Here is a 27,751-nt window from a genome sequence, read left to right on the forward strand (position 1 = left end):
AAAATTATTTATTCTACAAAAAAGGGGCATAACGTACTATGATTTTTTTAACAGTTAATTCCACCTTCCTCAATTATTTGACATGTCTACTTTGGTTTCTACTTATTATTTAAGTAATACAGTGAAAAGCAGTCCATTGAGGGATGTGCTGAAAAACTAATCATTTCCTTTACTTGTAAGGAATCTGCAGAAACGCAGCCACATTACAGAAACGTAAACACAGTATAATTTTCTCCTTCTGTGGTTCATATTATATTTATATCACAGCATTATAATTAAATAAGTGGTCTAGGGTCTTGAAGTTTAACCTTTGAGAGTCAGATAAGGTCAAGGGAAGATAGGTATCTAGAAGACTGTCCCCACTGGGCAATCTTCTTTCTGTCTGATATTCACTCTAGCCTTATTCCAGTTCAGCCTGAGCATCTGATCCATAATGACTCCTCCAACAGTAACAGCTAACATCTATTGAACAGCGACTGTAAATGATCTCCTTAACACTTCATAGAAATCATGATTATCACCATGTTTGAAATGACAAAACTGAAGCTTGTAAAGGCCAAATAATGTGCTCAAGGTAACAGAGCTAGTACATACTGGAGGTAGCACTAGAACAAAGCAATTTAACTCTGAAGAGCCCAGGTACTTGTCACTTTGCCTTACCAAAAGTAGGGATGGCATCTTCCTCACCTTTGAATCTCAGGTTCCAGCATACCGTAAGTGCTTTTAGAATGCATAAACTACTCTTAATTTCTTTATCTGCTCAAATTCTATTTGCAAGATGGATCCTATAATAGTGTTGCAGCTATTTCATTCGGTACCCAATTATTAAAAGCCTATCACTTGCAAAGAAAAGTACTTAAAGATAGTACTCTGACCAAATTAACTTTGAATCAGAAAAATTTACCTGTTAGGTAAGTGTTACCAGGATATCAAAATGTTACCAGGACATCTTCAGAATCTCAGGTAAGAATTTCCCAGTACATAGAAAAATAAGTTCAGCAACACAGGAGCTCCAAAGTATGGAAAAAAAGAGGAGATACCACAAACTAGAATGGATAAAGTCAAGTATCGTATCACTTGAGGAGTCTGAAATACCTGGAAGAAAATAATCATGACCTTTCTCAACCTAAACTTAATTTCTAGGTTAGCCTCCTTAGTCTTCTGAATTTAATTATCTCTCAGAGTCTGGCAATTTATGTATTTAGAACATGGTATAAGAAAACTTAAATTATAAAGTAATAGTCACACTATTAGTATGTAATCACCAGTGGGAAAAAGGAGTATAACCACAACTTCTTTCAATTGCTAACATTTTAACAACTTGCTATAAATGATAACTATAATGACTGAATTCCTACAAGTATAAAACTTCCTTCCTACAAAAAAGTCGGTTTTACATTTCTATCACGGTAAGATCTAAATCTTTGGTAGTCTGACTGGTAGAACAAAAGTGAAAAGCCAATACCCTGTAAGTAAAGTATAATGTGTGTATTTTTCCTTCCAATTTGGTACAGTCGATTTCTACTACTGTATATGTCACTGGCAATGAGTCTTAAGTCGGAGAGTTGAAAGGAGGAGTCTGAATGCCCTACAACAAATGAGATATAATTAAATATAGCTCAGCGAGATAAGCAACTATGTAATAAAACTAGAGAGAGTCAATGCTTTTGAATTTATTAAAATAGTACATTGCTCAAGGATCCCAAAGCTATGACAGTCAGATCAATTTACTGGAATATGAAAAACTATGCAAGACTGACAATGGTAAACATGAGCCAATTCATACTACATTTGAGGGAAAAAAAGATTAAATGGCCAATACACATTGGCTGAACATAAAGTATGACTCCAAATCCTCACTTTCCTTCTTCAGTGACAAAAAACCTTTGAAGTGTAAATAAGTGGTAGATATTTTATACCATGAATTGCATTTATAAGGTCTCAATTCAGTCTCAAATGAAAGCCTTAACATTAAATAGGGTTTACATGAATAATGGTAAACAAATGACCTGACTAGAAAGTTATATTAACCAAAAAGATTCACACCCAGAATGAAGTAAAATTAATGAAAAAAGCCAGAAACATAAAAAAGGATTGATATAAATGTCTTGCAACAATGAATAAGAAGACATTCAATTGCTTGGAGTAGACAGTGTATTGTTAAGGAATGACAGAAAACAGATTCAGTAAACTCCTATCCTGCATAATCTTCTGCATCAAGGAAAAATATTAGACTAGAGAGATGAATGTTAGTAAGAAAACACTGACAGTGACACCCATGATAGAAGCAGACAGTACAAACCGATAGAAAAAAAAAAAAAAGATGATGATGATTAATCCATGAATGGTTTTTAGAAAAACTGATAAAACTGATTATTAACGGGGAGGAGAAATCCTAACACATTACCACGTAAGAAAAAAATTCCAAATGGATTCAGGAATTAAATATCAAAGAGAAATAATGATAAAGAATCTAGAAGAAATGTTAAGTGAATATTTACATGCCCTCTAGAAAGAAAATAGCTCACTATGCATTAAAACAATGAAAGTAAAGATGGCTACAATTCAAGAACATTTAGAAAACAAAAAGAGCTCTTGAATTTAAATACATATTAGCACAACAAAAAAATTCAACAATAGTTGAAAGATAAAGTTAAGGAAATTCTCCTCAAAAGTGGAGTAAAAATGTAGAGAGAAGAATATAGGGGAACAAAAGATAAGAAAAATATAAGACCAGTACAGAATTCAAGGTCCAAGCAAGAGAAGTTCTAGAAAGAAAGAGCAAGGTCAATAGAGGGAAAGAAATTAATGACAAAATAACAAAGAAAATTCCCCAGAATTCAAGGACCTGGATTTCCAGATTAAAAGAGCCACCAGTTATCCAGTACAACAGAGGAAAAAAGATTCACACTAATACACATCAGCATTGAAATTACAGAGTATCGGGGCAAAGAGAAGATTTTGAAAGCTTCCAGAGAGGAAAAATAAAAACAAAAATTAGGTTCACATAAATATATACTCAGGATTTCAGGAATCAGAATAACTTTGGATTTCTCCACAGCAACACTGCAACCTATAGAAGCAGTGGAAGAAAACAAACAAGATTTTGAAGAAAAATGGGTCCCAATGCAGAATTCTACACCCAAACTAACCCAATCTCTGCCACACAGTAAAGCACTCACTAACAGCCAGCTACGAAAAAGAAAACACACACACACACACACACACACACACACACACGATTTTCAACCAGTGATTTGATACTTGAAATAAAGAATGCAAAAATTCTTAAGATACATAAAGATTTCCCCCTCCAAAATGGACAAAGCACATATATCTAAAACTCAAAGAGAAAAAGAAAAGGAGTGAATAAAAACTTTAAATCTCACTATTAATTTTTAAAACTGAAAATTATAACAAGATAATTTTCTCACATACTAAAGTTCAAAATATTTTTAAATTCTAAAACAATGTAAACATACAGTGAAACAGATATTCTCACACAATTATGGGGGAGTAAAAGGTGATACAATGTTTCTAAACAGAAAAATTTCAAACTTCATTTAAGAAGTTTAGCTCTAATCTGGGATTTGCTTCAAAATAACAGTTCTGAGTTGGGGACTGGAGAGTGGAGAGTACAAAAGATACAGGCCAGCTATGGAATGGTAACTGTTGAGGCTAAGGGATGGATTCATCAGTTTATTATACTATCTATCCATTTTTGGATATGTTTGAAATTTTTCATAATAAAACATTAAAAATCTTCTAATCTAGGAATCTCATTACATAAATGTATTTTTTTTAAAAAATCAGAAATTCAATAAAATTTAGGAGACAAGATTCCCCCCAATATACATACAATATCATGTCAGAGTAAATCAGCTAAAAAAAAAAGCAAAACACAATAAAAACCTCCATATTATAAAACACCAATACAATGTGGAAAACATATGCCAGGAAAAAAAAAATACTGTAAATAGAAATTGTTGTTATAACCACAAAGAAAAAAGGGCAAAGAGAAACAGAAAACTCTGTGTTCCTGTACTACAGAAGAATTGAAGACAGACAATAGTTACTTGTGAATATTTAAAGGGTAACATATATGGACAAACTAGGTTTGTTTCATGTAATCCCAAGGCCCAAACTGAAGGGCATATTTGGGTTTAATATGGAAAAGAAGTTTTAAGAGAAATTTTTAGAGAATTGAGTGGGATGCCTCAGGAGGCATTAAGTTTTCTGTAACCAGAGGTGCTCAATAAGAGAATGATAACCACCTACTGAGGAGATGTTTAAGGTATATATATATTTGATATACTCAAATATCAAAAAGGAGAATATGAGAGGAAATTGTCAGGACCTACTACTTAAAAATATAAAACATAGCCCAAATTAATCAAGATTTAAGTAAATATTTGTGCAGAAAAGAGTTAACATAGCAGGCTTGAGAATGGCATCCTTAAAAAGCCTGCTTGCAAAGTTAGCCTTTGGGTAGAGTCTCAGAAAATGGATTTTGGGAGGGTTCCTACCATTCTTCACTGATAGGAATGTGCCTAAACTGTTTGTACAAACACAGTATACAACACTGAGCCTAAGTTAACCAGCCCCCAATAAAACCCTTGGGCACAGATCTCTAATGTGCTTCCATACTAGACAACACTCCACATGTGCTGTCACGATTCCATGCTGGAGGAATTAAGTGCATTTTGTGTGACTCCACTGGGAGAGGACTTTTGGAAACTTGTGCCCAGTTTCTTCTGGACTTCACCCAATGAACCTTTGCCCTTGCTGATTTTGCTTTTACCCTTTAGCTGTAATAAATCATAGTTGTGGTTGCAACTAAATACTGGGTCCTGTGAGTCCTTAAAGCAAATCAACAAACCTGGGCATAGTCTTGGAGACCCCTGACCCAGTATCATTTCATACTCTGCTTTAAAAGTAACTAGCAATTAAAAAAACAAAATGTTACGTAGGATTTTTTAAAAGAACAACTTCTAGCATATTTCTCAATCAATAGCAACAGTAAACTCTCCTATGAGTTATACACCTAACAATCAAAAATATTTGAGGGACAATTGCACACTGGATGCTGTGTTAGGCTTTACAACACAACTGAGAAAAGACAGTCCCTGCTCTCAAGTAGTTTACAGTCTAGTCAAGGAACTCACAATTAAAATCTCCATCATTATTGACTGAATAAGCCAAACTCAACTTTGAAGGTTAAAAGCATAGAAAATAATTTCTATAGATAGAAATTAAGATATAAGAACAAGAAAACAATCTTTGATAACTGCAAATACTAAATAGTATAATAATGACTGCTTTTCGTTTTTCAGAGGAAGGCAGTGATTCTAGGGCTGGGCTGCCCAACACAGTAGCCACCACCTTCATACAGCTATTTACATCTGAAATTAAATTAATGAAAATTAAATAAAATTAAAACTCCAGTTCTTCAGTCACATTAGCCAAATTTCAAGTGCTCAAAAGTCACACGTGGCTAGCAGCTCCCATTTTGGAAAACAGATTACAGAACATTTCCATCATTGCAGAAAGTTCTATTGAACAATGCTATCATAAAAGGCTGAGGTGCCCAAGAATTCCTCAGTCACCTGCTACCACATTATCTGTAATGGCAACAACAGTAACAAAAAGAAACACAGACACCTTAAATATCTATCACTACGGAAACAGTTACGTACATTAAACTGTTGATACACCATAGTACACCAGCATCCTTCAAAAACCATAAATTACACCTGTAACATGGAAAGATGGCTATAACGTATTAATGAGAGAAAAACACAAACTGCAAAGGAGCATATATTTAGTATAACATGATGGCTTTGTGTGCATATGTGTGTATATATATTTGGGGGGTCAGAGGGGAGAAGGTGCATTAAGGCAAATATATTTGTTTACGAGTACTTGTACATGCTACTATATTGTTTGGATACATACTACAATTACATATTACAAGAATATTACTTTAGTAAAATAAAATATTATTATTTTATTTATTTATATTAATAAATGTAATTAATATAGTAATGTTGTTTTACTAAAGTTATTTTCAGCAGTATTTCAGTATGTGATGGGACTGAACTGGCTATTAAATGACAAGAAGCTATAGGACTAGTAGGCAGAAGAGTAGGTAGTAAACAAGGCAGCATTAGGACCCAGCAAAGGCTCAGTGGAGGAATGAGACAGACTGCAGATTTCCTGCCCAAAGAAGACAGTTCATGTCAGGGAACAAAGTCTGATCATGCTTCTCCCCTGCCTTCTTGCTCAGCTTAGTTTTCATGGCAAATCTAGTCCTTCTTGCCTGCTGAACCTTGTATGTGTCTCTCCTTTTTCAAACTGATGGTTCAACTATTCATGCACTAACCACGAAAAATAATGTTTTACAACCATGAAAAATGTTTAAGGATAATAGAGTAATTGTTTGCCACTTTCTGGGCAAAGAATATCCTAAGTATTGTTTGTCGCCCTAGCTTTGTAAACACCTTTATTTCAGTATACTTTGGGTAATAGTTATTCATTCTCAAGAGTGCTGCCTGCACTAGTCTGTGAACACCTCACAGGTAGCAACCCTGCTCCTAGTCTTCTTTGAATTTGCCCAAGACCACACGTATAGCAAATACTCACGAACATGAGCTGAATTCAACTCGAGACTGACTAAAGGAGGAAGAAAAAGTTAACAAACTGTAAAGTATTGAGACTGACTACTTCCACCCAAAAAAACATCTGCCTGACAGTCCATCACCCTCTTAGGACCACCCTGAAAACCCCATTTTAAGAATTTGTTCTAATTATACCATAACTTTATAATGAATATGATGAAATATCCTTTCAACTGCTTTCTTTAATACTCTCCACCTTTTCTTTCCTTTTATCAATGCACCATCTAATTATGATCTTTGTAAACCTAGTAAATAAGACTTTTTATGGTCAATTTAAAAAAAAAAGAATTATTGTTCTTAACCATTTTAGGTTTCTATTTCACTGCAGAGACTGTGAGGCTATTTTAGCCAAGTAAAGCCAATGAGAAGAGTATTTCTAAATACTTGGTACATTTATATCAAATAAATGAGAATTGGGATTTTTTTTTTTTTTTTTTTACTGTACCTACCTGTGTACTATTCAACACAGTAGCCACTAACCACATGTGGCTAATCAGCCCTTAAAGGTGGTGAGTCTGAACTGAGATGTGCTGTAGGGTAAAATACACACCAGATTTGGAAAGTTTTGTACCAAAAATATGTATGTATAAAATATTTCGTTAATAATTTTATGTTGATTACATATTGAAATAATGTAGTTTTGGATATATTGAGGTAAACAAACATATTTTTAAATTAATTTCACCTATTTATTTTCACTTTTTAAAAAATGTGGCTACCAGAAAATTTAAACCTATGTATGTGGCTCATATTATATTCCTACTGAACAGCACTATTCTCTATCCCCTTTATGCATCTAAATGTAGTTTAAAAACACATACACACGTGCACACACAGGCACACTGAAAACAGTTAATGTCTCTCTTTTCAGGTACTGGGGAATAAAGGATGACAATAAGCCTCAGATGGGCAAGGAGCATGTCTATCTTGCAAAACAACATAGCACTGCTCCTAGAACATGAGGTAGCAGATAAATAATTGTGAAATAAATAAAAGAAGCTATAAAAATAAACTACAATTTTAATAATATATAACTTTTATTGAGCACTGATTATAAACCAGGTATTATACTTTGGATTATCTCATTTAATCCACCTGATGAATTTAATGAGGTGGATTCTTCTATTATTCTCATTTTAAAGCTGAGAGAACACAGGTATAGGCAGAATTATAACAAATCTCCAGTATATTTTGCAATATTACAAAAAACAATTCAATTTAGATATTCTATACAGGAGGTTCATAAAACTTTAAGTAATAAATATTTATTGAGTGCCTTCTATCACATGGTATTATACTAGGTGCTATGACATTAAGAGAAAGCACAGGTTAATGCAATCAAAATATAAACAGTTATAGGCTAGAAATCTCACTACAATTATCCCATATCCTACACCAAAATATTAATAAGTCTGAATAATAGTTAATTATCTAGTAACACAAAATTCTTGTGAATTCAGACAATTCCTTGAAATTCACTGTAAAAAAAAAAAAACGAAACAGCATTTATACGGCACTTTACAAAGTTTTTTCATGCACAGGATCTTGTAATTCTTACAACACCTCTGAGAGGTAGGTATTATTAGAGATTGGATGGGATCTTACAAATATTGATACTTAGATTCATTATCTGATCCAGGGATGCCCCTTATCAGGCTTTAATTCATGTTCTGTGACTTGTCTTATGGCTACTGTCCAGGAATTTGTTTGGGGGGTGAGAGAGGGAGTTTTAGACAAGCCACCTACAAAATTAGTTCTGGATTCCAGATTCTTATCATCTTCAGAAATAATGGCCTTGGGCTGAGCAAGGCATGAAGACAGTGTAATTAAAAACTTTCTATGAGGCTTACAAAAGGCCAGTTTCAACAACTTATCACTTTTGGGGGGAAAAAAGCATTCATATTTAAAATAAGCCTTCATATAGAATAATTTAATTAACAACGATCAAAACTAATTCATCCTTACTGAGCTCCTTTTTGAAAACATATTTATTAGGGCTTAAATCTTGATCTACCTTGAAAAAATAAGGAATATTCAATACACACTAAATGGTCAACTTAGTTTTTAATGGTTAAATGGCATGGCAAGAATGGTTCAGGTACTTGTAAATGCTAAATGTCTGGGTATGTCTTCATGGGCTTTTGAACAGTTTCAAAGAGCAGACATGAGGATTCATTAGCTCTTAGCACATATGAACCTGCTCCAAAGGCAGCCAAGAGAGTTGCCTAGCAACAGTGCATTTTGCATCTCTCATCATCCCCAAAGATGCTGCAGCAGCAGCAGCTAGGTCAAGCCTCTCATTAGCAACCTGACAAAGCGTTTCTATCTACAATTTTACAAAATTATTTTTATTTTCAGGTGAAGCTCATATATCTATGTATTATTCTTATTGACAATGTAGTCTCTTCCCTCTATTCCTTCTTACCAACCCCCATTTCAACAGATATGTTTTAATGAACCCATCAAAATACCTGTAACAAAAGCAGGCACTGAGAAATCCAACAGAATTTATATGCCTATTCACATCACTCTAACAGTTCCATATCTTTGGGGCAATAAAGTAAGGAAGCTTCAGAAGAAGAAAAACAGACGCTGGAATCCGATAACGGGAAGAGAAAAAGTCAGTTATTTGACTTCAAAATTAACAAAAAATCTATCCAAATTATTTGCAAAGCTATTGATAGCTAGTCTTATTTCTTTCTTATCCCCACAAAAACTAATCTCAACCATATAGCAAAAAAGCAGAGGGCTCCAGAGTGGTAATAAACAATAACAAATGGATTGACAGTTTATAATGAATGTAATCTATTGGAAAGGTACTCTGGTTCCCAATTTAATAACTATGTTATAAAGCTTCACCTCAGATCAATAGCTATTCATTCACTTCTTAAAGTGTTTCCTAAAATTACTGCTCAGCATGGTTGCCATGCAGAGCTACAATATATACTCACATAATCTGTCTCATATATATTCAAAGACCCTTAAAAGAAGATAAACAAAATAAGCAGATAGACTTTTCATTTCATGTACTTTAAAGTGCTTAATCCAGATTTCGACATGAACCACATACATCCTGGTCTCTGAGCTTGCATGCTATCATGAATTTCCCTATGGAAAAGAGTACAGAATGTGCATGACATGTTACGAAAGATAAAGTGTAGGACTAATAGACTTAGATTAAGAATGGTGTAATGAGGAACATTTAAAAGCAACTGTCATCACACCAAATCAAAATAAGTAAATTTTGAAAGTGATCTGAAAGGAACAATGTGATTTTTTTTCCCTGAGACCCCTCCCCCTTTTTTAAAACATACAAAAAGCAAAAAAAAAAAAAAAAAAAAAAAAAAAGAATCTTTAGGAGGATTTCCCAGAAGGGTGTCGTTTACCACTAAAATATTTCATTCCAGCAGTTGAAAGACCATAAAAGGGTGAATGTCCTCCAGAGTCTCTAATAACGGTAATAGATCTTGTGTTACTATTCACAAGTGACCTCTGAGTCAGGCGATTTAATTTTTTCCCCTGCAGCATGGTTGGTTTCACACACAGTGTAATAACAGTTTTTGCACAACAAGACAATTCATCCAATTAGAAAGACTGCATTAAGTCTTTCATGAACAGCATGTGTCATTACAGCTTCAGCTAGGATTTGATTCAAGACGACCCAATATATGCATGCGTGATTCTTCATTTTTCTGTTGTTTTTTTAAAAAGATTCCTGATTTCCTTCAGCAATTTTGCAGACCATTGCCTGAACCCACCCTGGTTTCAAAAAATAACTAAGAACTCATCAAATGCTCACTGAGCACTTTAAGTCAGGTACCAAGAATTCACCAGGCAACAGAAATATGTATAAGGCTCCTCATTTCTATGAGGGTTAAATGAAATTCCACTAATGTCTCAAAGGACAAAAAACATGAAAAGGGACAGAACGGGCATAACCGGTTATTGCAATTTCTTTTATGCTTTGCAACATTTCAACAACGCACCATTAATTATAAAGACAATATGGTACTACCGAGAAAAGCTTTAGATAAAGTGAATTTTGAGACTTCCACTGTAAACCTCAGCAAAACACAAAAGATTTAAAAACAGAAACCAAAGGAAAAGGTGTTAAATAAAAACCAACTATCTGGCAATCTCTGCTATCATGAGTGGTTCAGCATCATTCAATGCCCACAGAAGCCTAAACCTAAGAACGTCTACACATTTCTTACTGCCTTGCTGATGAGATTAGGAAAGTTAAGTCCAGAATCTCTGCAGCAAAGGGCTGTAGTGACAGTTGCAGGAATTCTCAGGGGTTCCCTTCACCTTACTACCTTTAATTGATGCTGATAGGCTTCGTTTCCCCCTTCCATCTCTGAATCTGGGCAGGCTCCTCTGAGGAAGAGTATCGGCACTCCTTTGCTACAGGGCTAGGAGTGTCTTTACAGCTCTCCTGCCCCAAAGGGATTCTCCTACTGCTCCAGGGCAAGCAGCCCAAACCTGTCAGATTAAGCTCTGTTTAGACTTTCAATGCAGGCAAGATGCTCTCTTCTGGTTTGATTGGTCCACACCCTCTAGGAATCCTGCTTCTTTCAGCAGAGGCCTGTATACCCCTTAAGCAAACCTCTAAAATGAGCTGAGACAATTCCACTCTAGTTCTCTTGCTCCTGCAGCCCACATTTTAACCACAGGAAACACTAATATATCTTTTGCTCTGACAAATTCTAGACACGCAAGTCAATCCCTACGTGGCTCTCTCTTTGTTTCCACTATCACAATAGCTAGCCAGCACATCACTCCCTGTTAGATTTTTGGGGCAGTCACCAACCCATGGCATATGCCTGCCCACCCCAATTGCAAGGGATTCACATCAAGCTGGATGAGGGGATGTGGGGTTCCATTGCGATCTCTGTCACTAGGCTTGAGATAAGGGGCTGGCGCTTGTAGGACTCAGCACTCCAGCAACTTTCTCCAAGAATCCTCCCTCTTTTCTTCACCTAACTTTTCATTTCCTAACTTCTAGACCCTTGATGTGAGTAACGGGTTAAAAACTGCAGTAGTACTCAGACATCGAGGTTTAATCCTACTACTCTACAAGTTTTACTGGGTGTTCTGTCTCAAAACTCATTTTGGTATCTTAAGGTCCCCACCAAAACTTCTAACATCCTGTTATATAACTTTATCTCCTCTATGTCTCATTACCCCAATACTTTAGATAAATTCTTATCTCCTGACTCACTGCAAGACTCTTTAGGATCTTCCTTCCAAATAATTGCTCAGTATCCACTCCAGGATCAATTCCCCTCACCCTACATATCCCGGTTTAATACAGTACTACTTGCTGTCTCGTTACCCCACTGTGACCTGCCACAGATTTGTGTCTTTGCATATGCTCCCTATCCTGCTACAACGCCTTTCCTTTACCCTGCATCAGGGAAACTTGTGGGCCTCTTCCTGTATGTTCCAGAGACACTTACATACCTCCACAATGGCAATTACCACCTTGTACTGAAAAGTAATTTTTAATGCCTCTGGCAACAGACTAGGATCCATAATTCCTGGAAACAAAGACCATGTCCTTTCATCTTAGTGTACTAGAACTTGCCATATAGAAGGTATATAATATATATATGTTGAATGACTAAATCAATGGCTTGAAAATGCTTGATAAATAAAATGGGACCTAATAAAAACAAGGTATCTACAGTATTTCAAGCTAAATGGTAATTCCATGATAAATCCACTTAATGCAGATCAAATTGCATCATTAAAACTTGAATACAATTTGACAACTAAATACACATAAGTACCGTAAAATGCCACCAGTATAATTATCATTAATAACTCAGACTACTAGAAACAATGAAGGTAGACAAGACTGGATTAGAGAAAAATGTTAAAGAAATAAAATTCGATTACTGTCACGTATATACTGTAACAAACTAATTAGCCAAGTGTTGCCAAGTACCAGTCCCTGCTGATGTCTTAATGAATAGATAATTTGATCATTTTTAAATTGGCACATTCATTGTACTAATGCAAATGAGCAAACTCAAACTGCCTAAAAACAATAGCATCAACATCAGCTTATGTTTTAACTCAGCTTATATAAAATTACCCTGAACCCTAAATTAATAGGATTTCATTTAATAAGATTTTACTATAATCTAACCCAACCTTAACCCTGTCCCTGGAATCCACACTGTTCCATCAATTAGTTTGGATAACACATGACAATACTGGAAAATAGTTTATTGGTTCTAGGATGGTGCGCACATACATCTAATATATTTATGTAGTAATTCAATCAGGCAACAAAACAAGTATCAAAGCCCAGCAAGTGGGCAAGGTTACTAGGAGGCAAAAACAAGTGAGACACAGTTTACCTTGAGGAATTCCTTTTATAAATTCCAAATCTAATTGTAATCCAACAAAAATTTCCTTTGAAGATAACTATAGGACACTTCAGAATGCTAATTTGCCCTTATTTGTCTATTTGTGATATGATAAATTCAGGTTACACGTATTTATATGCTTGTTTTCTTTAGAGAAAAGAAATATACAAATTGTCTTAAATACAGATGTGATCCACTACCACAAAAATGTTAATAAGCAAGCATGACAAGACACAAGGTCTCCAAAAGTCCAATCAATTCACCAGAAACCTACATATAGAAATCATCCCACTTCTTAACTACTTGTCTGGCGCCACTGAATTTGTAACCATGTCTAACCCATTTGAAGTAAACTGACTTCAGAATGCAGTGTTTCATTATATCAACTATTCTAAAAACTTGCCAAAGTGTCCATTGTACTATCTATCATGAAAAGCTCAAAATTGTCACTGGTAGGGTAGAACTCCAGTGTGCTGAAAAGACAAAGGAAGAGCATAAGTCTCAAGACTTCTGGTGAGGGAGCTCACATAGTTGTCCAACTTTAAGAATTCTGGAGTAAACCTTTCCCACTAAATCCACCAAATCATGGCCTGTCATCTCGATTACAGCCATCAGAAAGTAGCTATAATTGTGACAAAATGTCAGTGGCTTTCTTTTACTTCCCAACAAGAAAATGAAATCTAAAATATAAAAGTACTGCTAATGAACCTATGGTACACCAAGTAAAAAACTACTCCAGTACCTCCAAAAATTTATTTATTCCACTGTTTGCCCAACAGTGGCACTCAAAAAGGATCATATAAATGTCATATATAAAAAGTAGTGCTTCATATGTAATAGAAACAGGCAATAAGACTCTTCCAGTTAATTTCAAAGATGTTTAATTTGTATTTGTCCAGCAACAGCTGATGAATCACCTAATCCAGGCAGACCTCCTATTATGACTTAGCCACCGCTTTCTGGGCTCATACCAAACCGTATGCTTCCCTGCAACATACCACTTATCACAGGGCATTCTAATTGTATATTGCCCATCTTCCCTATGCACTGTGAATTCACCAATAACTATCTTTGAATCCCAAGTTCCAATTAAAATGTGTGCCCCAAAGATGTTCTCCATGACTATTTACTAAACAACTGATTCTTCAATGCCCTTTCAAGCTCTTAAATGACCAGTATATCTTGTCAAATATTTCAAACCTTGTAAATCTTGTTAAATATTTCAAACCTAACAACCAACGTGTGATTTTCTCAACATTTTGTAAATGTTATTTTTCAAAATAAAGGGAATACAACAACCTACTTTTTTGTTCACTAAAAAAAATTCTTGTCTTTAATTAGGTTTCAGAATTTCTCAGTTATGATCACTACAAACAAAAAAGTATAAAAGAATAATTTTTGACCATTAAGCAATAATCCCAACTGCAAGCATTCTTGTTGATGTTGATTCACTTAGAACATCTCAATCTCTTTTTGACACATGCTTACATGAGTCATGACTCTGTACGTGTTCTATTTAGGCAGAAATATCTGGCTAAATGTGATTTGCCTATGTATAGAAGGACCAATGGAAGCTAGCATAGAAGAGGAAAAAATAATCACACAAGATTGAAGATCTGGCCAGATTTCAAACACATGTTGAGGTTTCTTTCTTAACATCTAATTATCTCTACAACTGACTAGGCTAATCTAACAAATGTAAAGCTAGTGAACCTTGTTTACTCTTTCAAAAATTTTTTAAGAAATGGTTTAACTAAAAGTTGTAGAGAGATAGTATAGCATATTGGGTAAGAGCACAGAGTCTGGATATGTGCTGGGTTCAAATTCTGACTTCGCCAATTACTGTGTGAATGGCCGTATGAATCTGGAGAAGTTAATCAACCTCTGTGCCTCTGTTCCTAAATAATAATGGTACCCAACCTCAAAGAGCTGTGAGTATTCAATGAGTTAGCTCATATATGCAAATAAAGTGATTAGAATAGTGACTGGTATATAATAAGCATATGTAAATGTTGGCTATTTTTATTAACTGTTACTTTGTTCAAGAAGATGGTTCAGCTTCTAAATGAGTAGACTATATTTAAACCTATTTAGCCCTAGAAATTAAGGATAATAAAAGAAACAATTCATTCCAAAGCATCAGCCAGGTTATCAAAAGGCCTGTAACTGACTTACTCAACAGAGCTCAGAATGTGATCAAGCTGGCAAACACGATAAACACTCCACTTTTGGACTTGGCGGCACTATACGTGCAACTGGTTAAGTGAATATCTTTCTGCAGTGAAGTTAAGGTAATGGATCAGAATCCGTGTAACAAAGGTGATTAATGCAAAAAAACAAAACTAAATGTCTTATAATCATAAGATCATTGAACCTCAAATCAATCAATAGTAAATATTTATAACATGAATTCTACATTTAAAGTATTGTACTAGAAGCCATTATATGTGTTTTAGTAAAATTTTATAAATTACATCAAAGAGTTTTTATACATTTCTAGTATTTCAAGGTACAGTTCTTATGCTATTTACAAATTATCTCTCTCCCATATACTGCCAATATGTTCTAATTTATTGTTTTTGTAAAGAAAATCAATCGGTTTTGTACACTGATCTGATATCTGGCCACCATACTGAACTCTCTTATCTAATCTAAAAGCAAAAGTTTTCAGTAAATTCTCTAGTATTTTCTAATTGTCTGTAAGTATTAGGAGCTCTGGGTTTTTATTTTATTACACATATATAACTTTTATTTCTTTTCCATGAATTAACAATGGCCAGAACCTCCAGAAAAATAGTAAAATTGACATCAGACATACTTTTCCTAATTTCAATGGAACTGCTTCTAAATAAAATTTGACTTGAGATTCTACCATTTGTCAGTATAAAATACTCCTCTTCATCTTGTGTAAGGCTTTTTACCTTGGATTCTATATCATCTATCTTGGATGATAATATTACCACATCTTATGCTTTCTTACTGATCTACCTAGCTTTTCATTTTCACTCTTTCATTTTCAACTGTCACTTGTTTCAAGGTTTGTCTCTTAGAAAAAGTATAGAATTGTGTTTTTTAATAATATGAGCCTTTATTTTTTTAACTGAAGTATAGTTGATTTACAATATTGTGTTAGTTTCAGGTGTAGAGCAGAGTAATTCAGTTATACATACGTATTTTTCAGATTATTTTCCATTATAGGTTATTACAAGATATAGAGTACAGTTCCCTGTGCTATACAGTAAATCCTTGTTACTTATCTATTTTATGTATAATAGTTTGTTAATCCCATACTCCTAATTTATCCCTCCCCCTGCTCTCCCATTTGGTAACCATAAGTTCATTTTCTATATCTGTGAATCTGTTTCTGTTTTGTATATAGATTCCATTTGTTTTTTTTTTTCTTTAGATTCCAAATATAAGTGATATCATATAGTATTTGTTTTCCTATGACTTACTTCACTAAGTATAATATTCTCTAGGTCCATCCGTGTTGCTGTGAATGGCAATATTTCATTCTTTATTATGGCTTAGTAATAGTCCATTCTGTATATATACCACATCTTCTTAAGCAAACCGTCTGTCGATAAGCACATGGGTTGCTTCCATGTCTTGGCCATCATAAATAGTGCTGCTATGAACGCTGGGGTGCACATACATTTTCAAATTAGTTTTCATCTTTTACAAATATATACCCAGGAGTGGGATTGCTGGATCATATGGTAGCTCTATTTTTATTTTCTTAAGGAACCTCCATACTATTTTCCATAGTGGCTTCATCAATTTACATTTCCACCAACAGTGTGCGAGGGTTCCCTTTTCTCCACACCCTTTCCAGCATTTGTTATTTGTAGACTTTTTGATAATAACCATTCTGACAGGTGTGAGGTGATACCTCATTGAGGTTTTGATTTTCATTTCTCTAATAATTATGTGATGCTGAGCATCTTTTCATGTGCCTGTTGGCCATCTGTATGTCTTCTTTGGAGAAATGTCTATTCAGGTCTTCTGCCTACTTCCTGACTGGGTTGTTTGGTTTTTTTCAAGATTGAGTTGTCTGTGCTGCTTATATATTTTGGATATTAACTCCTTGTTGGTCACATCATTTGCAAATTTTTTCTCCCATTCTGTAGGCTTTTTCATTTTGTTGATGGTTTCATTTGCTGTTCAAAAGCTTTTAAATTTGATTAGGCCCCACTCATTTATTTTTGGTTTTATTTCTTTTGCCTTGGGAGACTGATCTAAGAAAATATTGCTATGATTTATGTCAGAAGATGTTTTGCCTATGTTTTCTTCTAGGAGTTTTATGGTGTCACGTCTTATATTTAGGTCTTTAAACCATTTTGAATGTATTTTTGTATCTTGTGTGAGGGAGTGTTCTAATTTCATGGACTTACAAGTAGCTGTCCAGCTTTTCCAGCACCACTTGTTGAAGAGAGTGTCTTTTCTCCATTGTATATTCCTGCCTTCTTTGTTGTCGATTAATTGACCATAGGTGTGTGGGTTTATTTCTGGGCTTTCTATTCTGTTCCATTGATCTATATTTCTGCTTTGTTTGTTTTCTATGGATGTTTTTGTGCCAGTATCATGTTGTTTTGATTACTGTAGCTTTATAGTATAGTCTGAAATCTGGAAGGGTTATGCCTCCAGCTTTGTTCTTTTTCTTCAGGATTGCTTTGGCAATTCTGGGTCTTTTGTGGTTCCATATAAATTTTAGGGTTATTTGGTCTAGTTCTGTAAAAAATATCATGGGAATTTTGATAGAAATTGCATTACATCTGTAGATTGTTTTGGGTAGTATTATGAGCCTTTTTTTTTTGATAAGGAAATTTAATTCATTCACAGTAATTGTGGTAACTGGAATATTTGGAATTATTCTTACCATCTTATTTTATGTTAATATTTGCCATCTTTTTTAGGTTTTTTAAAAAATTGTTTTCCTTTTCTTATATTAATTATTTGGAAGTTATAAATCACCTTTAGTTACTAATAAAGGTTTAAATACATATTTAAACTTATTCTTCTACTAACATCAAAAAATACTCAGTTTAAAAACAAAATTCCACCCTTACTTAGCATGTTCTCACTCTTCGCACTATCACATTCCCACTACCTACTCCGACCACTTCCCATGTTTTAAAGCTTGGACTTTGTTCCAGGTAGTTATTTTTCATATTTTACACAAACAATTATGGTTAATTTAAAGTAATATTTACTTGATATTTTGATCACCTTTTAACATCTCTTCTCTGTACTTTCTTGGATTCATTTTCAGTTTTGCTAGAACACATTCTTGAGGGGCTTTTCCCCCCATAAAATCAGTAACCAAGAAATATTCTTGAATTATTGCCCATCAGAAAAAGCCTTTATTACCATCACTTGTTAAAAGTAAAATGATGGAAAGGAATATTCCGGGTTCAAAGTGACTTTCCTCAAGAAATTGGAAGACAATATACCAATGTATTCCAGTACCCAGTGGGCTGCTATAAAAAAATCTAAGGTCAATCCAATTTTAAATGACTTCATCTTTTCCAACTCTTCTCTAAAATCTCTTTTGATGTTCTCTTTATTCTTGAAGTTCTGGGCATGGATATAGGTATTGATCTATTCTCACTGTGCTGTGCGGCTTTCAGAGGGTCCTAACAATCTATATCTTTGTATCTTTTTTGAGCTTAGGAAATAGTTTTCTGTCATATTTTAAGTTTTTCTCCTTCATTTTCTCTTCAGTTTTCTCCAATTGAAATTCCTACAGAAAGATGTTAGAACTCCAAGATTGACCTTCAATGTCTTAACTTGTTCAGTTTTCATATTTTTTCTATATTCTGAAATATTTAGTTGGCTATTCTATAAATCACTAATCCAGCCTCTATTTATGTACTGTGGCAACCAAGTTTTTAATTTCTAAAATCTCTTGCTCTTGAATTTCTTCTTCATCACAGCAGTATCTTATATACAATACAAAAACATACAATATCTCGCCAACATCTCATAGGTACTAGATTGTTTTTATATTATCCTCTGAGCCCCAAGTTCTTCTTCTGGAAAGAGATGCTCTGGTTAGTCATGCTGTTAAATTTTCTTAAAAGTCTGATGAGCCTTGATTATCCATTTTTATTGATGAATCAAGGCAAAACTCGTTGGAGAGAGCTGATATGGGTTGCTTCTGTAGATGTAAAGAAATGTTTCCTTGATTAAGACTCTCCTCTGAATTGAAGGATTGACTATGGAAGGGCTGAAGAATAAATGGTAAGGGATGTCCACTGACAGCTCCACTTTGGGGTGTCTGACCACGATACAAGTAGGCAGGGGACCAACACCCCCTTTTCCTTCCCTGCCCTCTGACCAAATAAGAAAAAATTTATTCTGGCAATGGTGGACTTTGTGTTTTTCCCCTTGAGAAGAATTCCTCATGCCTTTTACAAAATTCAAAGTTACCACAAAATTTGTTCCCCTCTGAGTCCTTCAGCAACACCAGAAGCCCATTCCAAGCAGGTTTTAATCTGAAGACAAAGCTACTGCTAACTGATATTCAACTGGGAGCAGACAGACTCTGCTGTTCTAAATGCAGTTCTAGGCCCCATCCTCACCAAACTCTACCCCCATCCTTTCTGTTACTCAGTGTTCAGTGACACAACAAGACAAATGGCTTTTGTTTCATTATATTAGTAAGCTAGTGAGTGTCACAGTGATATAGGGTTGAACTTTTAAGCAATTTACACTCTGTTGACTTCTCAGAAGAAACTCAGCCCAATATTAGCCCTCAGGAACTCAAGAAAGGTAAAAAATTGACACAGGACTGCTTCCCTGAGTATAAACTCAAGGCTTCGTGCAAAAAACTGAAAAAAATATAAAAAGGTTCAAATGCCAGTTAAAAACATTTTATTCTATAGATATCTATGTTGGGTTTATAAAGAAGAAATAAACATATTGCCACAGGATGGAATAGATACTTGACCCTGTATTTTCATCTGTGTTTCTCTTTGTCTAATTGTTTCATGCTGACAGGCTCATCCCAATTTTGCTCTAGGCATAATCAATGCTATGGCTGCAAGGGAATAGTAGTACAGCATTTCTTATCTGTAAAGCTCTTTATTAAAAGTACTGTACATTCTGGCTTCTTTTTGCTGGTGTGAAGAACACAGGAAGCCGACTGACTTCAGGGGGTAGCAATTCATAGAACTCGGTGACAATAGAACAGAGTGCAAAGTGTCCAAGGACTCTTTGTGCAAGTTCCTTTATAGAATATATTTTCTCCTTTTCTCACAGCAGTAACTTACAGACCATTAAATTTCACACATTTCCTATTCATTTTCCATGTTAAAATATGGCTTATGACCCACAGTAGAGCTATCACAGGATTCTGCCCTGAAAGTCAACTTTTTACTATTTGATAATATATGACTTTTAAAAGACCAGCAAGTCATGGGCCATGAACCTATCCCCATAAGTGATTTAAATGGCTCAAACATGTGTACACCTTCACAAATGGAAAAAAAAATAAGCCCTGAAAACATTACAAAGGATAAAATAAAATTATCAAAGATTGCAATTGTTCCCATTAAGTAAGACCTTTAGTGAGACTTAACAACCAAAAGGTAAAAAGGAAGTAAAAGTCCTCAGAGTTGTAAATGCAAGCAAAAACAAAATAAGACAAACAAAAAAACACAGCTCTATCCCCAATTCCAAACAAGAGAAAAGCAAGCAAGTACCAAGGATTTGAAAGAGGCATTGGGTTTCACAAAACTTAATTTGATAAGCTCCTTGGTGAGAGCAGATTTTAAGGAAGGAACTTGCGGTTCTCTAAAGTCAAAGTTTATAAACTTTTCCTCTTTGGCATATTCCATTTTATAAACTAGTGAAAAAGAAATTGTTATGCCTTACATGTAGCAGTTAGAGTTCTTCCACTGAAGTTGAAATACTAAGCTATTGTAAGATTTTACTTTAAACCATCTCAGCCTATCTAAAAATTACTCATCTCCATAGTTAATCCTCAATTCAGATGCCTAAGTATTTAATCTTGCCGTAAACTCTTAACAATATAGGTAGAAACAGAAAGAAAACATATTTTCTTAGGTTTTAAAACCACTAACAAGCAGCCTGGATTTCCAAAAGTGAATATAATCTGTTGTCAGGTGTTCTCTCTCCATCTATTTATATGACATACTATTAAGCATTTAATAACCTATAGTCTTTTGCAGAATCACGTATCTATGTGAAAAGTAGACTCCTCCTCCAACACCTCTATTATTCCCTAGGATATAATGCTTCAGATGGAGAAATGTCAATTCCGATAGCTAGAGGGAAGCTATAGTTAATAATATAGCTAATATAATAAGTGGTTATTATAACAATTATATATTTAATATATTAAATATTATATAATATTGTAATAATTAGCCAATGATATAGCTAATATAATATAGCTAAGCCAATAGATATTAGAGAAGGTTTTAAGAGATGAATAATATCCCTTTCTTCTCAAGGGGCCAGGGGCCAGAGTAATATTGTGGGGAACTGGGGGAAGGCAGGGGAGTCCCACGTAGACACAGAGAGAAGTTTACCTGAAGCTGCCAGAAGGAACGTGGGTGGGATATTACTGGAAACCAAGGTCAGAGTTGGCAAAGAACTAAACATAAAATCCAAAAGGGAAATGAGAGTTAGGAAGAGAGGAAGAAAAAGTAAGGTTTCTGGCTGAGAGTCTTAGAAGCAAGATACAATCAGGTATATGGAATGGGTTGAGGAAAGTGGTACAGAACTGGTGCTATCACCAGTTAAGTTTGTATAGAGGCACACAGTGCAGGTCACAGAGCCAGACGTGGTTCTTAATTAGTGACCTGTCACTGTGCTGGGCTCACCTGAAAGGGGAGATAGGAAGTCAATCAACACGTGTTGATTAAGGGTTATTAACCTCTTCTTAAGGAGGCTGTATCAGTCTCAGACATTTCCAAACTGTCCACAATCATGTTTCATAGATTAGTCAATCATTTAATAAGAGTTCAAAATATGATTTGATATTGCCCTTTAAAAAACCATTCAATTAAAATTTAGAAAATGTCCTTATTTAAGCCTGGCGTTCACATTATCCCTTGATTAGAGCCTATGTTTATATTCACTACCACTGATTTCAAACTAGATGTGACCAGATCTGGACAAATCAGAGTTAGGAAATAGCTCTCTGAAGAAGAAAGAATAAGCCCAACAGGACGTTACTGTTTATGAGCCATGAAGCCATGTGCTTCAACTGTCATTCAGGCATCTCTGAAGGCAGCATGAATGATTTACATCAAACTGTGGGGAAAAAAACATTACTCACAGTATCAGAAAGGCAGGAACTGTTATATAAACATAACCAAAAAGCACATGAATCCGTCAACTGCAATTTCCAGAAAAAAACACTAATTTAGGAATTAGATGGCATTCCCATATATTATAAGCACAGACTACGATACGAAAATCTCTCTCTAAACTAAATCAATGTGTTTAAAACTTTCACGACTTCCATGGGAATTCACACAGGATGCTTATTCTTGGATCTCTCCCCAGAACACTCTAAGACATTCCTTCCAAGAAAGAAAAGGCACTTAATTTTTACTGAGAGCTGCCTGACCTGAGCTTGTATCTTCTGCAAATTAAGTCTCATGATGTCTGGATAAGAAGACTATATGGATTATCAGTAACTGCTGACAGCATTTCTAGATATGGAAAAAAAAAGTTCCTTACTATTTTTTTCAAGTGTCAATTTATTGCTGTGGCCTTGAGTAACTATCTAGTTATTTTAACACCATCATCTGTATCCAGTTAACTCTAAAATGGTACTCACAAGGCCAAGTTCCCTTCAACCTACCTAGCTCCATTAGACTTCCATGACCCTAAATGTATTAAACCCAACACAAAACGCATGTCACAGGGGAACACGGTGAGGGACTAAGGATGAAAACTCACTGGGGAAGGGGATCCATCCATCAAGAAGAATAATCACATTTTTAAAGAAATATATTTTCTTATCATTATTAACACTAAAGGTATTAGTTGATATTGATAACTTGCATTACTATGAATAAGTACTATCAAAAATAATTTCTATTAATACCTTAGAATGAATAATAATAATCATAATCACACTAAACACACTTCAAATATGGCACATCTCTTTCAAACTTTTCAAATATTTTCTCTCACAAGGTCTTACAGTAGAATTCTTACAATAAATTATGGTGTCACACAAACACAATACTGCAGGCCAGTGAACTCTATATAAGAGGTTAAGTGACCACCAAAACAGAGGTAGAAGACAGCCTCTAAATTCCTATTCTTACATACCTATTTACTTAGTATCTGCTTATTAGTAGTCTAAGACTTTTCTTTAGTATTGACTCTCCCATGAATTTGAGCCAATGATTGCTTAAACATAATATACCTTCTTTTTATAAGGTAAGAAAGGACAAACACACATGAAACAATACATTTCATGCAGTCATGTCAACTTAATGAAAGAAATAGAAAACACTCCTCCAATAATAGATCTCAACCCTAACTCATCTAATTGAATCTACACCAAGCAGTTACAATTAGAGAATTGCTTTTTCAAAATATTCAATCCTCTTCTTCAGGCTGCTTTACCTTGTAGCTAAAGGCCAGAGAAATGATATGATATGGTCACTTCATAAGGAACAGTGAAGAACACTACCTCCTACTTCTAGTCTTCTTTTATCCTTTTCAAAAGACTTAAATAACTCCACTTGTAAGTTCTTATTAATTATATTGCCTTTGCTTCTGCATGAGTTTGGGTAACTATATTTCAACATTTTACCCTACCATTCACCTTAACAAGCAAAATTACATGGGGTGTTTTTTCTCACTTCTTTAAAAACTTCCTAGAAATTATCAACAGAAGTGTAACATACTGACTTTAATTTATAGCACTGCTTCTTAATAAACATTTATTGAATAAATAAATGAAGCGGGATGGTCACCCCAGTACTTCCCAACTTTTTCCATTTCGTGGCACACATGAAAAGTGTTTACAAGGATACTGGATCACCCTAGAACTTCAAAGACTAAATGCATTTCCTAAGTATCAATACATATATTAATATAACACATGTTCTACACCAGTGGCAAACATAGGTCAGGTAACCTACGGTATGACTTCCTCAGATAATCTCCAGGCGTTACCTGTGCATTAACTATTCTAAAGAGATAATCCTACAAGGTGTCAACAGTGATAAAAAACATTTGGTAGAATTAGGATTGTTACAGAAGCTGAAGGGAGAAATAAAGTAGGAAGCAAGCTGAAGTGTTTCATGTTACGCATACACCGTGAGACAAAGGTACTCTGAATACATCACGGATCCACTTGCAGAATCAGACAGAGAAATCTAGTCAGAGGGAAAACTTTTGTGAGATAGCAGTTGTTTACTTGACAAAACGGAATGAGCGTGACAAGTTGGGGACAAAAAGGAATTGCAAATACATTAACTTCATTATCTATAGAAACATATTTATCCCACCTTCAACACCAAATTTTTTTCCTATAGGAACACTCCATAAAGAGATGGACTTTTTCTTCACCATGCTTGAAAAAGAACACAAGCACAGACACTAAGATAGAGAAGATAATAAAAATGCCGTACCTACTTGGTTAGGAAATCCTTCCCTTCACAGGAAATGCATTCTAGAGATTCAATCCAATAGAAAAAAAATTACAGATGTCTATGCTAAATATATGGTTAGTTTTTAAAAGGCAAGGGGGGGAGTTTTATTAATAATGTCTGATGGTTATCTTATTATACTCCAAGAACTGTGCAGATAGGAAAAATGATTATTTATCTTTAATATGTTTAATATGTTTATTAAACATATTATTATTAAACAACATATCTTTAATATGTTGTTTTATATAGTACTGATCAGCATGTTTTATATGGTACATGATCAGCATGTTGATCAGTGCCATATAAAACAATGACCCAGGGCTTCCCTGGTGGCACAGTGGTTGAGAATCTGCCTGCCAGTGCAGGGGACACGGGTTCGAGCCCTGGTCTGGGAAGATCCCACATGCCCTGGAGCAACTGGGCCCATGAGCCACAACTACTGAGCCTGCGTGTCTGGAGCCTGTGCTCCACAACAAAGAGAGGCCGCGATAGTGAGAGGCCCGCGCACCACGATGAAGAGTGGCCCCCGCTTGCTGCAACTAGAGAAAGCCCTCTCACAGAAATGAAGACCCAACACAGCCAAAAATAAATAAATTAATTAATTAAAAAAAAAAACCAAACAACGACCCACTATTTTTTTTGTTTATTAAATGACTGAATAAAAATACGATCAAATTGCAAGAAGTTAAAAAGAGATTAATTCCTATTATATAGGCCCATTTATTCTGAATTAATTAATTTTTCCACCTTAAAAGATTGATATGAGAACTAAGGTATATGCATCTTGGAATGGGGTGCAAGAGTTAATGAAAGCATTACAAATTAGCAAATCCATCAATAACAAAAATAACAGATTAGCATCATGTGTAGATTCTCTTTCGAAGTGTGCTTTCATTAAAGAAACGTGTGCATCATGAAGTAGACATCAACTCAGAGTAAGGAGAAAAAAGAAAAAATTGGGAAAATAAAGATAGCAAAAAAAAAAAAAAAGCAACCTGTACTCTAAAACTCTGATAAAAATTATCCACAATGAAAGAATAATCTACAATTCCAATATTAAGCTTTACCCCCATTACTGCTCCATTATTTTCTTGCTTTACCTGAGAGGAATCAGCTTGGGCAAATTCTGTAGTGACCTTCAGTATTTGACGAAGATTTCGTCCTTTATCTTCAACAAGGAGGTAAGCCAGCAGAAGAAAAACATGCGCAGGGATCGCTGTGGTAATAGGAAGCAATGACTCTACGGAAGCTAACCAGTCACTTGTCGCAGATTCTTCTCTCATTACTTCAAGGATCCTCCAGGCTGTAAATATTGAACCATACATGCTGGTTATGGGGAACACAAGCTTGTAGGAGAGCTGAAAAGTAAACACAAAAAAAGGCATGAATAAATGAGATAAATCTATCCGTCAGGAATACATTTCTGACATTCATTTATTTTTTATATTTCATTGTAAGAAATCAATCCTTCCAACAAAATGAATACAAAATTTTCCATTCCTGCCCAAAACCTCTCTGCACGTATTTAAGCTAATGGGATTACACAAAAAGAAAATAGTTGTCAGGTGGAACTCTAGAACAGCTTATTACCAACTTTCCTCATGTTTACCATTAGCTCCCAGTTAAGGAAGAAAAAAAAAAAAGAGTCAATATACAAAACCCAGAGGCAACAGAGTTTGGGAAAAGCCATTACCACTTAAGAAGTATTTACCAGTGAGAGGGAAGATGGAAAAAAAACACTGTATTTGCCCAGCTCCAGGCCCCAGTAAGAGGCAACTCGGGGCAGATGGCAGACTTGGACTGAGGACAATTCATTTTTGTAACAGACAGTCTGTTGATAGGAACAGAGTTGGTTCAGCTGGAGCCTGGAAATTCATTAATAATTGTGAATAACTCCTGCAAGAAATAGCCTGACAGCTCTAAATTGAAATGATACCCAAAGAAGATGTTATACTTAAGTCAATCTGAGGAATGGCTCCTCATGGAAGTCAAGTGGTGCACTCAGGGTCAGAGACTGGATAAAACTCTGCCAATGTGAGCTGTGTGCCCGAATGGCTCAGGAGAAGCCACGGACATTAATGAGGAATTAGATATTGCCTGCTCAAAAAATAATTCAATTCATTTAGAGTGCAATGAGACAAATTAGAAATTTCTAGATTATAACTGTCCTGTTATTGGAGACTGACTTACATGGATAAGAATAACAGTTGAAAGGATGAGAAGTAAAAGTTAAGCCTTATAAAACTTTTTAATAACAACTTTATTGAGATATAATTCACATCATAAAATCCAGCCTTTTAAAGTCTGTAACTCAGTGAATTTTAGTAATTCATAGAATTGTGTAACCATCATCACCAGCTAATTTTAGAACATTTTTCTTTACCTCAAAAGGAAACCCCGTGCCCATTAACAGTCCCTCTTTATTCCCTCTGACCCCCAGGCCCAGGCAACTATTAATCTACTTTCTGTTTCTATTCTGACCATTTCATATAGTAGGAACCATACAATATGTGGGTTTTTGTGACTGGCTTCTTTTACTTAGCATATTCTCGAGGTTCACACATGTTGCGGCTGATATCAATACTTCATTTCTTTTCATTATCAAATAATATTCCACTGTATGGATATACCATATTTTGTTTATCCACTCATCAGTTAATGGACATTGGGGTTGTTTCCACTTTTTGGCTATTATAAATAATGTTGCTACGAATATTGCTGTAAAAGTTTTTGTGAGAACATAGGTGTTCAGTTATTTCAAGTATATGCTTAAGAATGAAGATAACCTTTATTTGAAAGTAAATGCCAGTATAAAAACATACGGGGAAGCTCTATCTTTACTGATAGGAAAAGATCTCACACAGAAAAATACAAGATACATATAGTATGCCTGAAATGCTACTAATTAATTTTTTAAAGGAAAGCATAGAGACTGTATATTTGTATTTGCATATATATGTGTGTGTGTATACACACAAGGAAAAGTATTTAGACAAATATAGAAGAAATTAATAACTACTAATATTCATTTTCTATTTTAAGAGTG

General features: G+C 34.8%; 1 protein-coding gene across 2 annotated transcripts in view; it reads right to left on the reverse strand.

Moving 5' to 3' along the window:
• The window catches only part of FOCAD (focadhesin), a 318,822-nt gene that overhangs the window by 179,278 nt on the left and 111,793 nt on the right, over positions 1 to 27,751 (reverse strand). For both annotated transcript variants that reach the window (XM_036855059.1, XM_036855060.1), the window contains exon 11: positions 25,806 to 26,063. In XM_036855059.1, coding sequence (XP_036710954.1) covers positions 25,806 to 26,063 — 258 coding nt within the window. The remainder of the gene's footprint in view (positions 1 to 25,805; positions 26,064 to 27,751) is intronic.

This window comes from Balaenoptera musculus, chromosome 6 (genome assembly GCF_009873245.2).
Source record: "Balaenoptera musculus isolate JJ_BM4_2016_0621 chromosome 6, mBalMus1.pri.v3, whole genome shotgun sequence".
Lineage (NCBI taxonomy): Eukaryota > Metazoa > Chordata > Mammalia > Artiodactyla > Balaenopteridae > Balaenoptera > Balaenoptera musculus.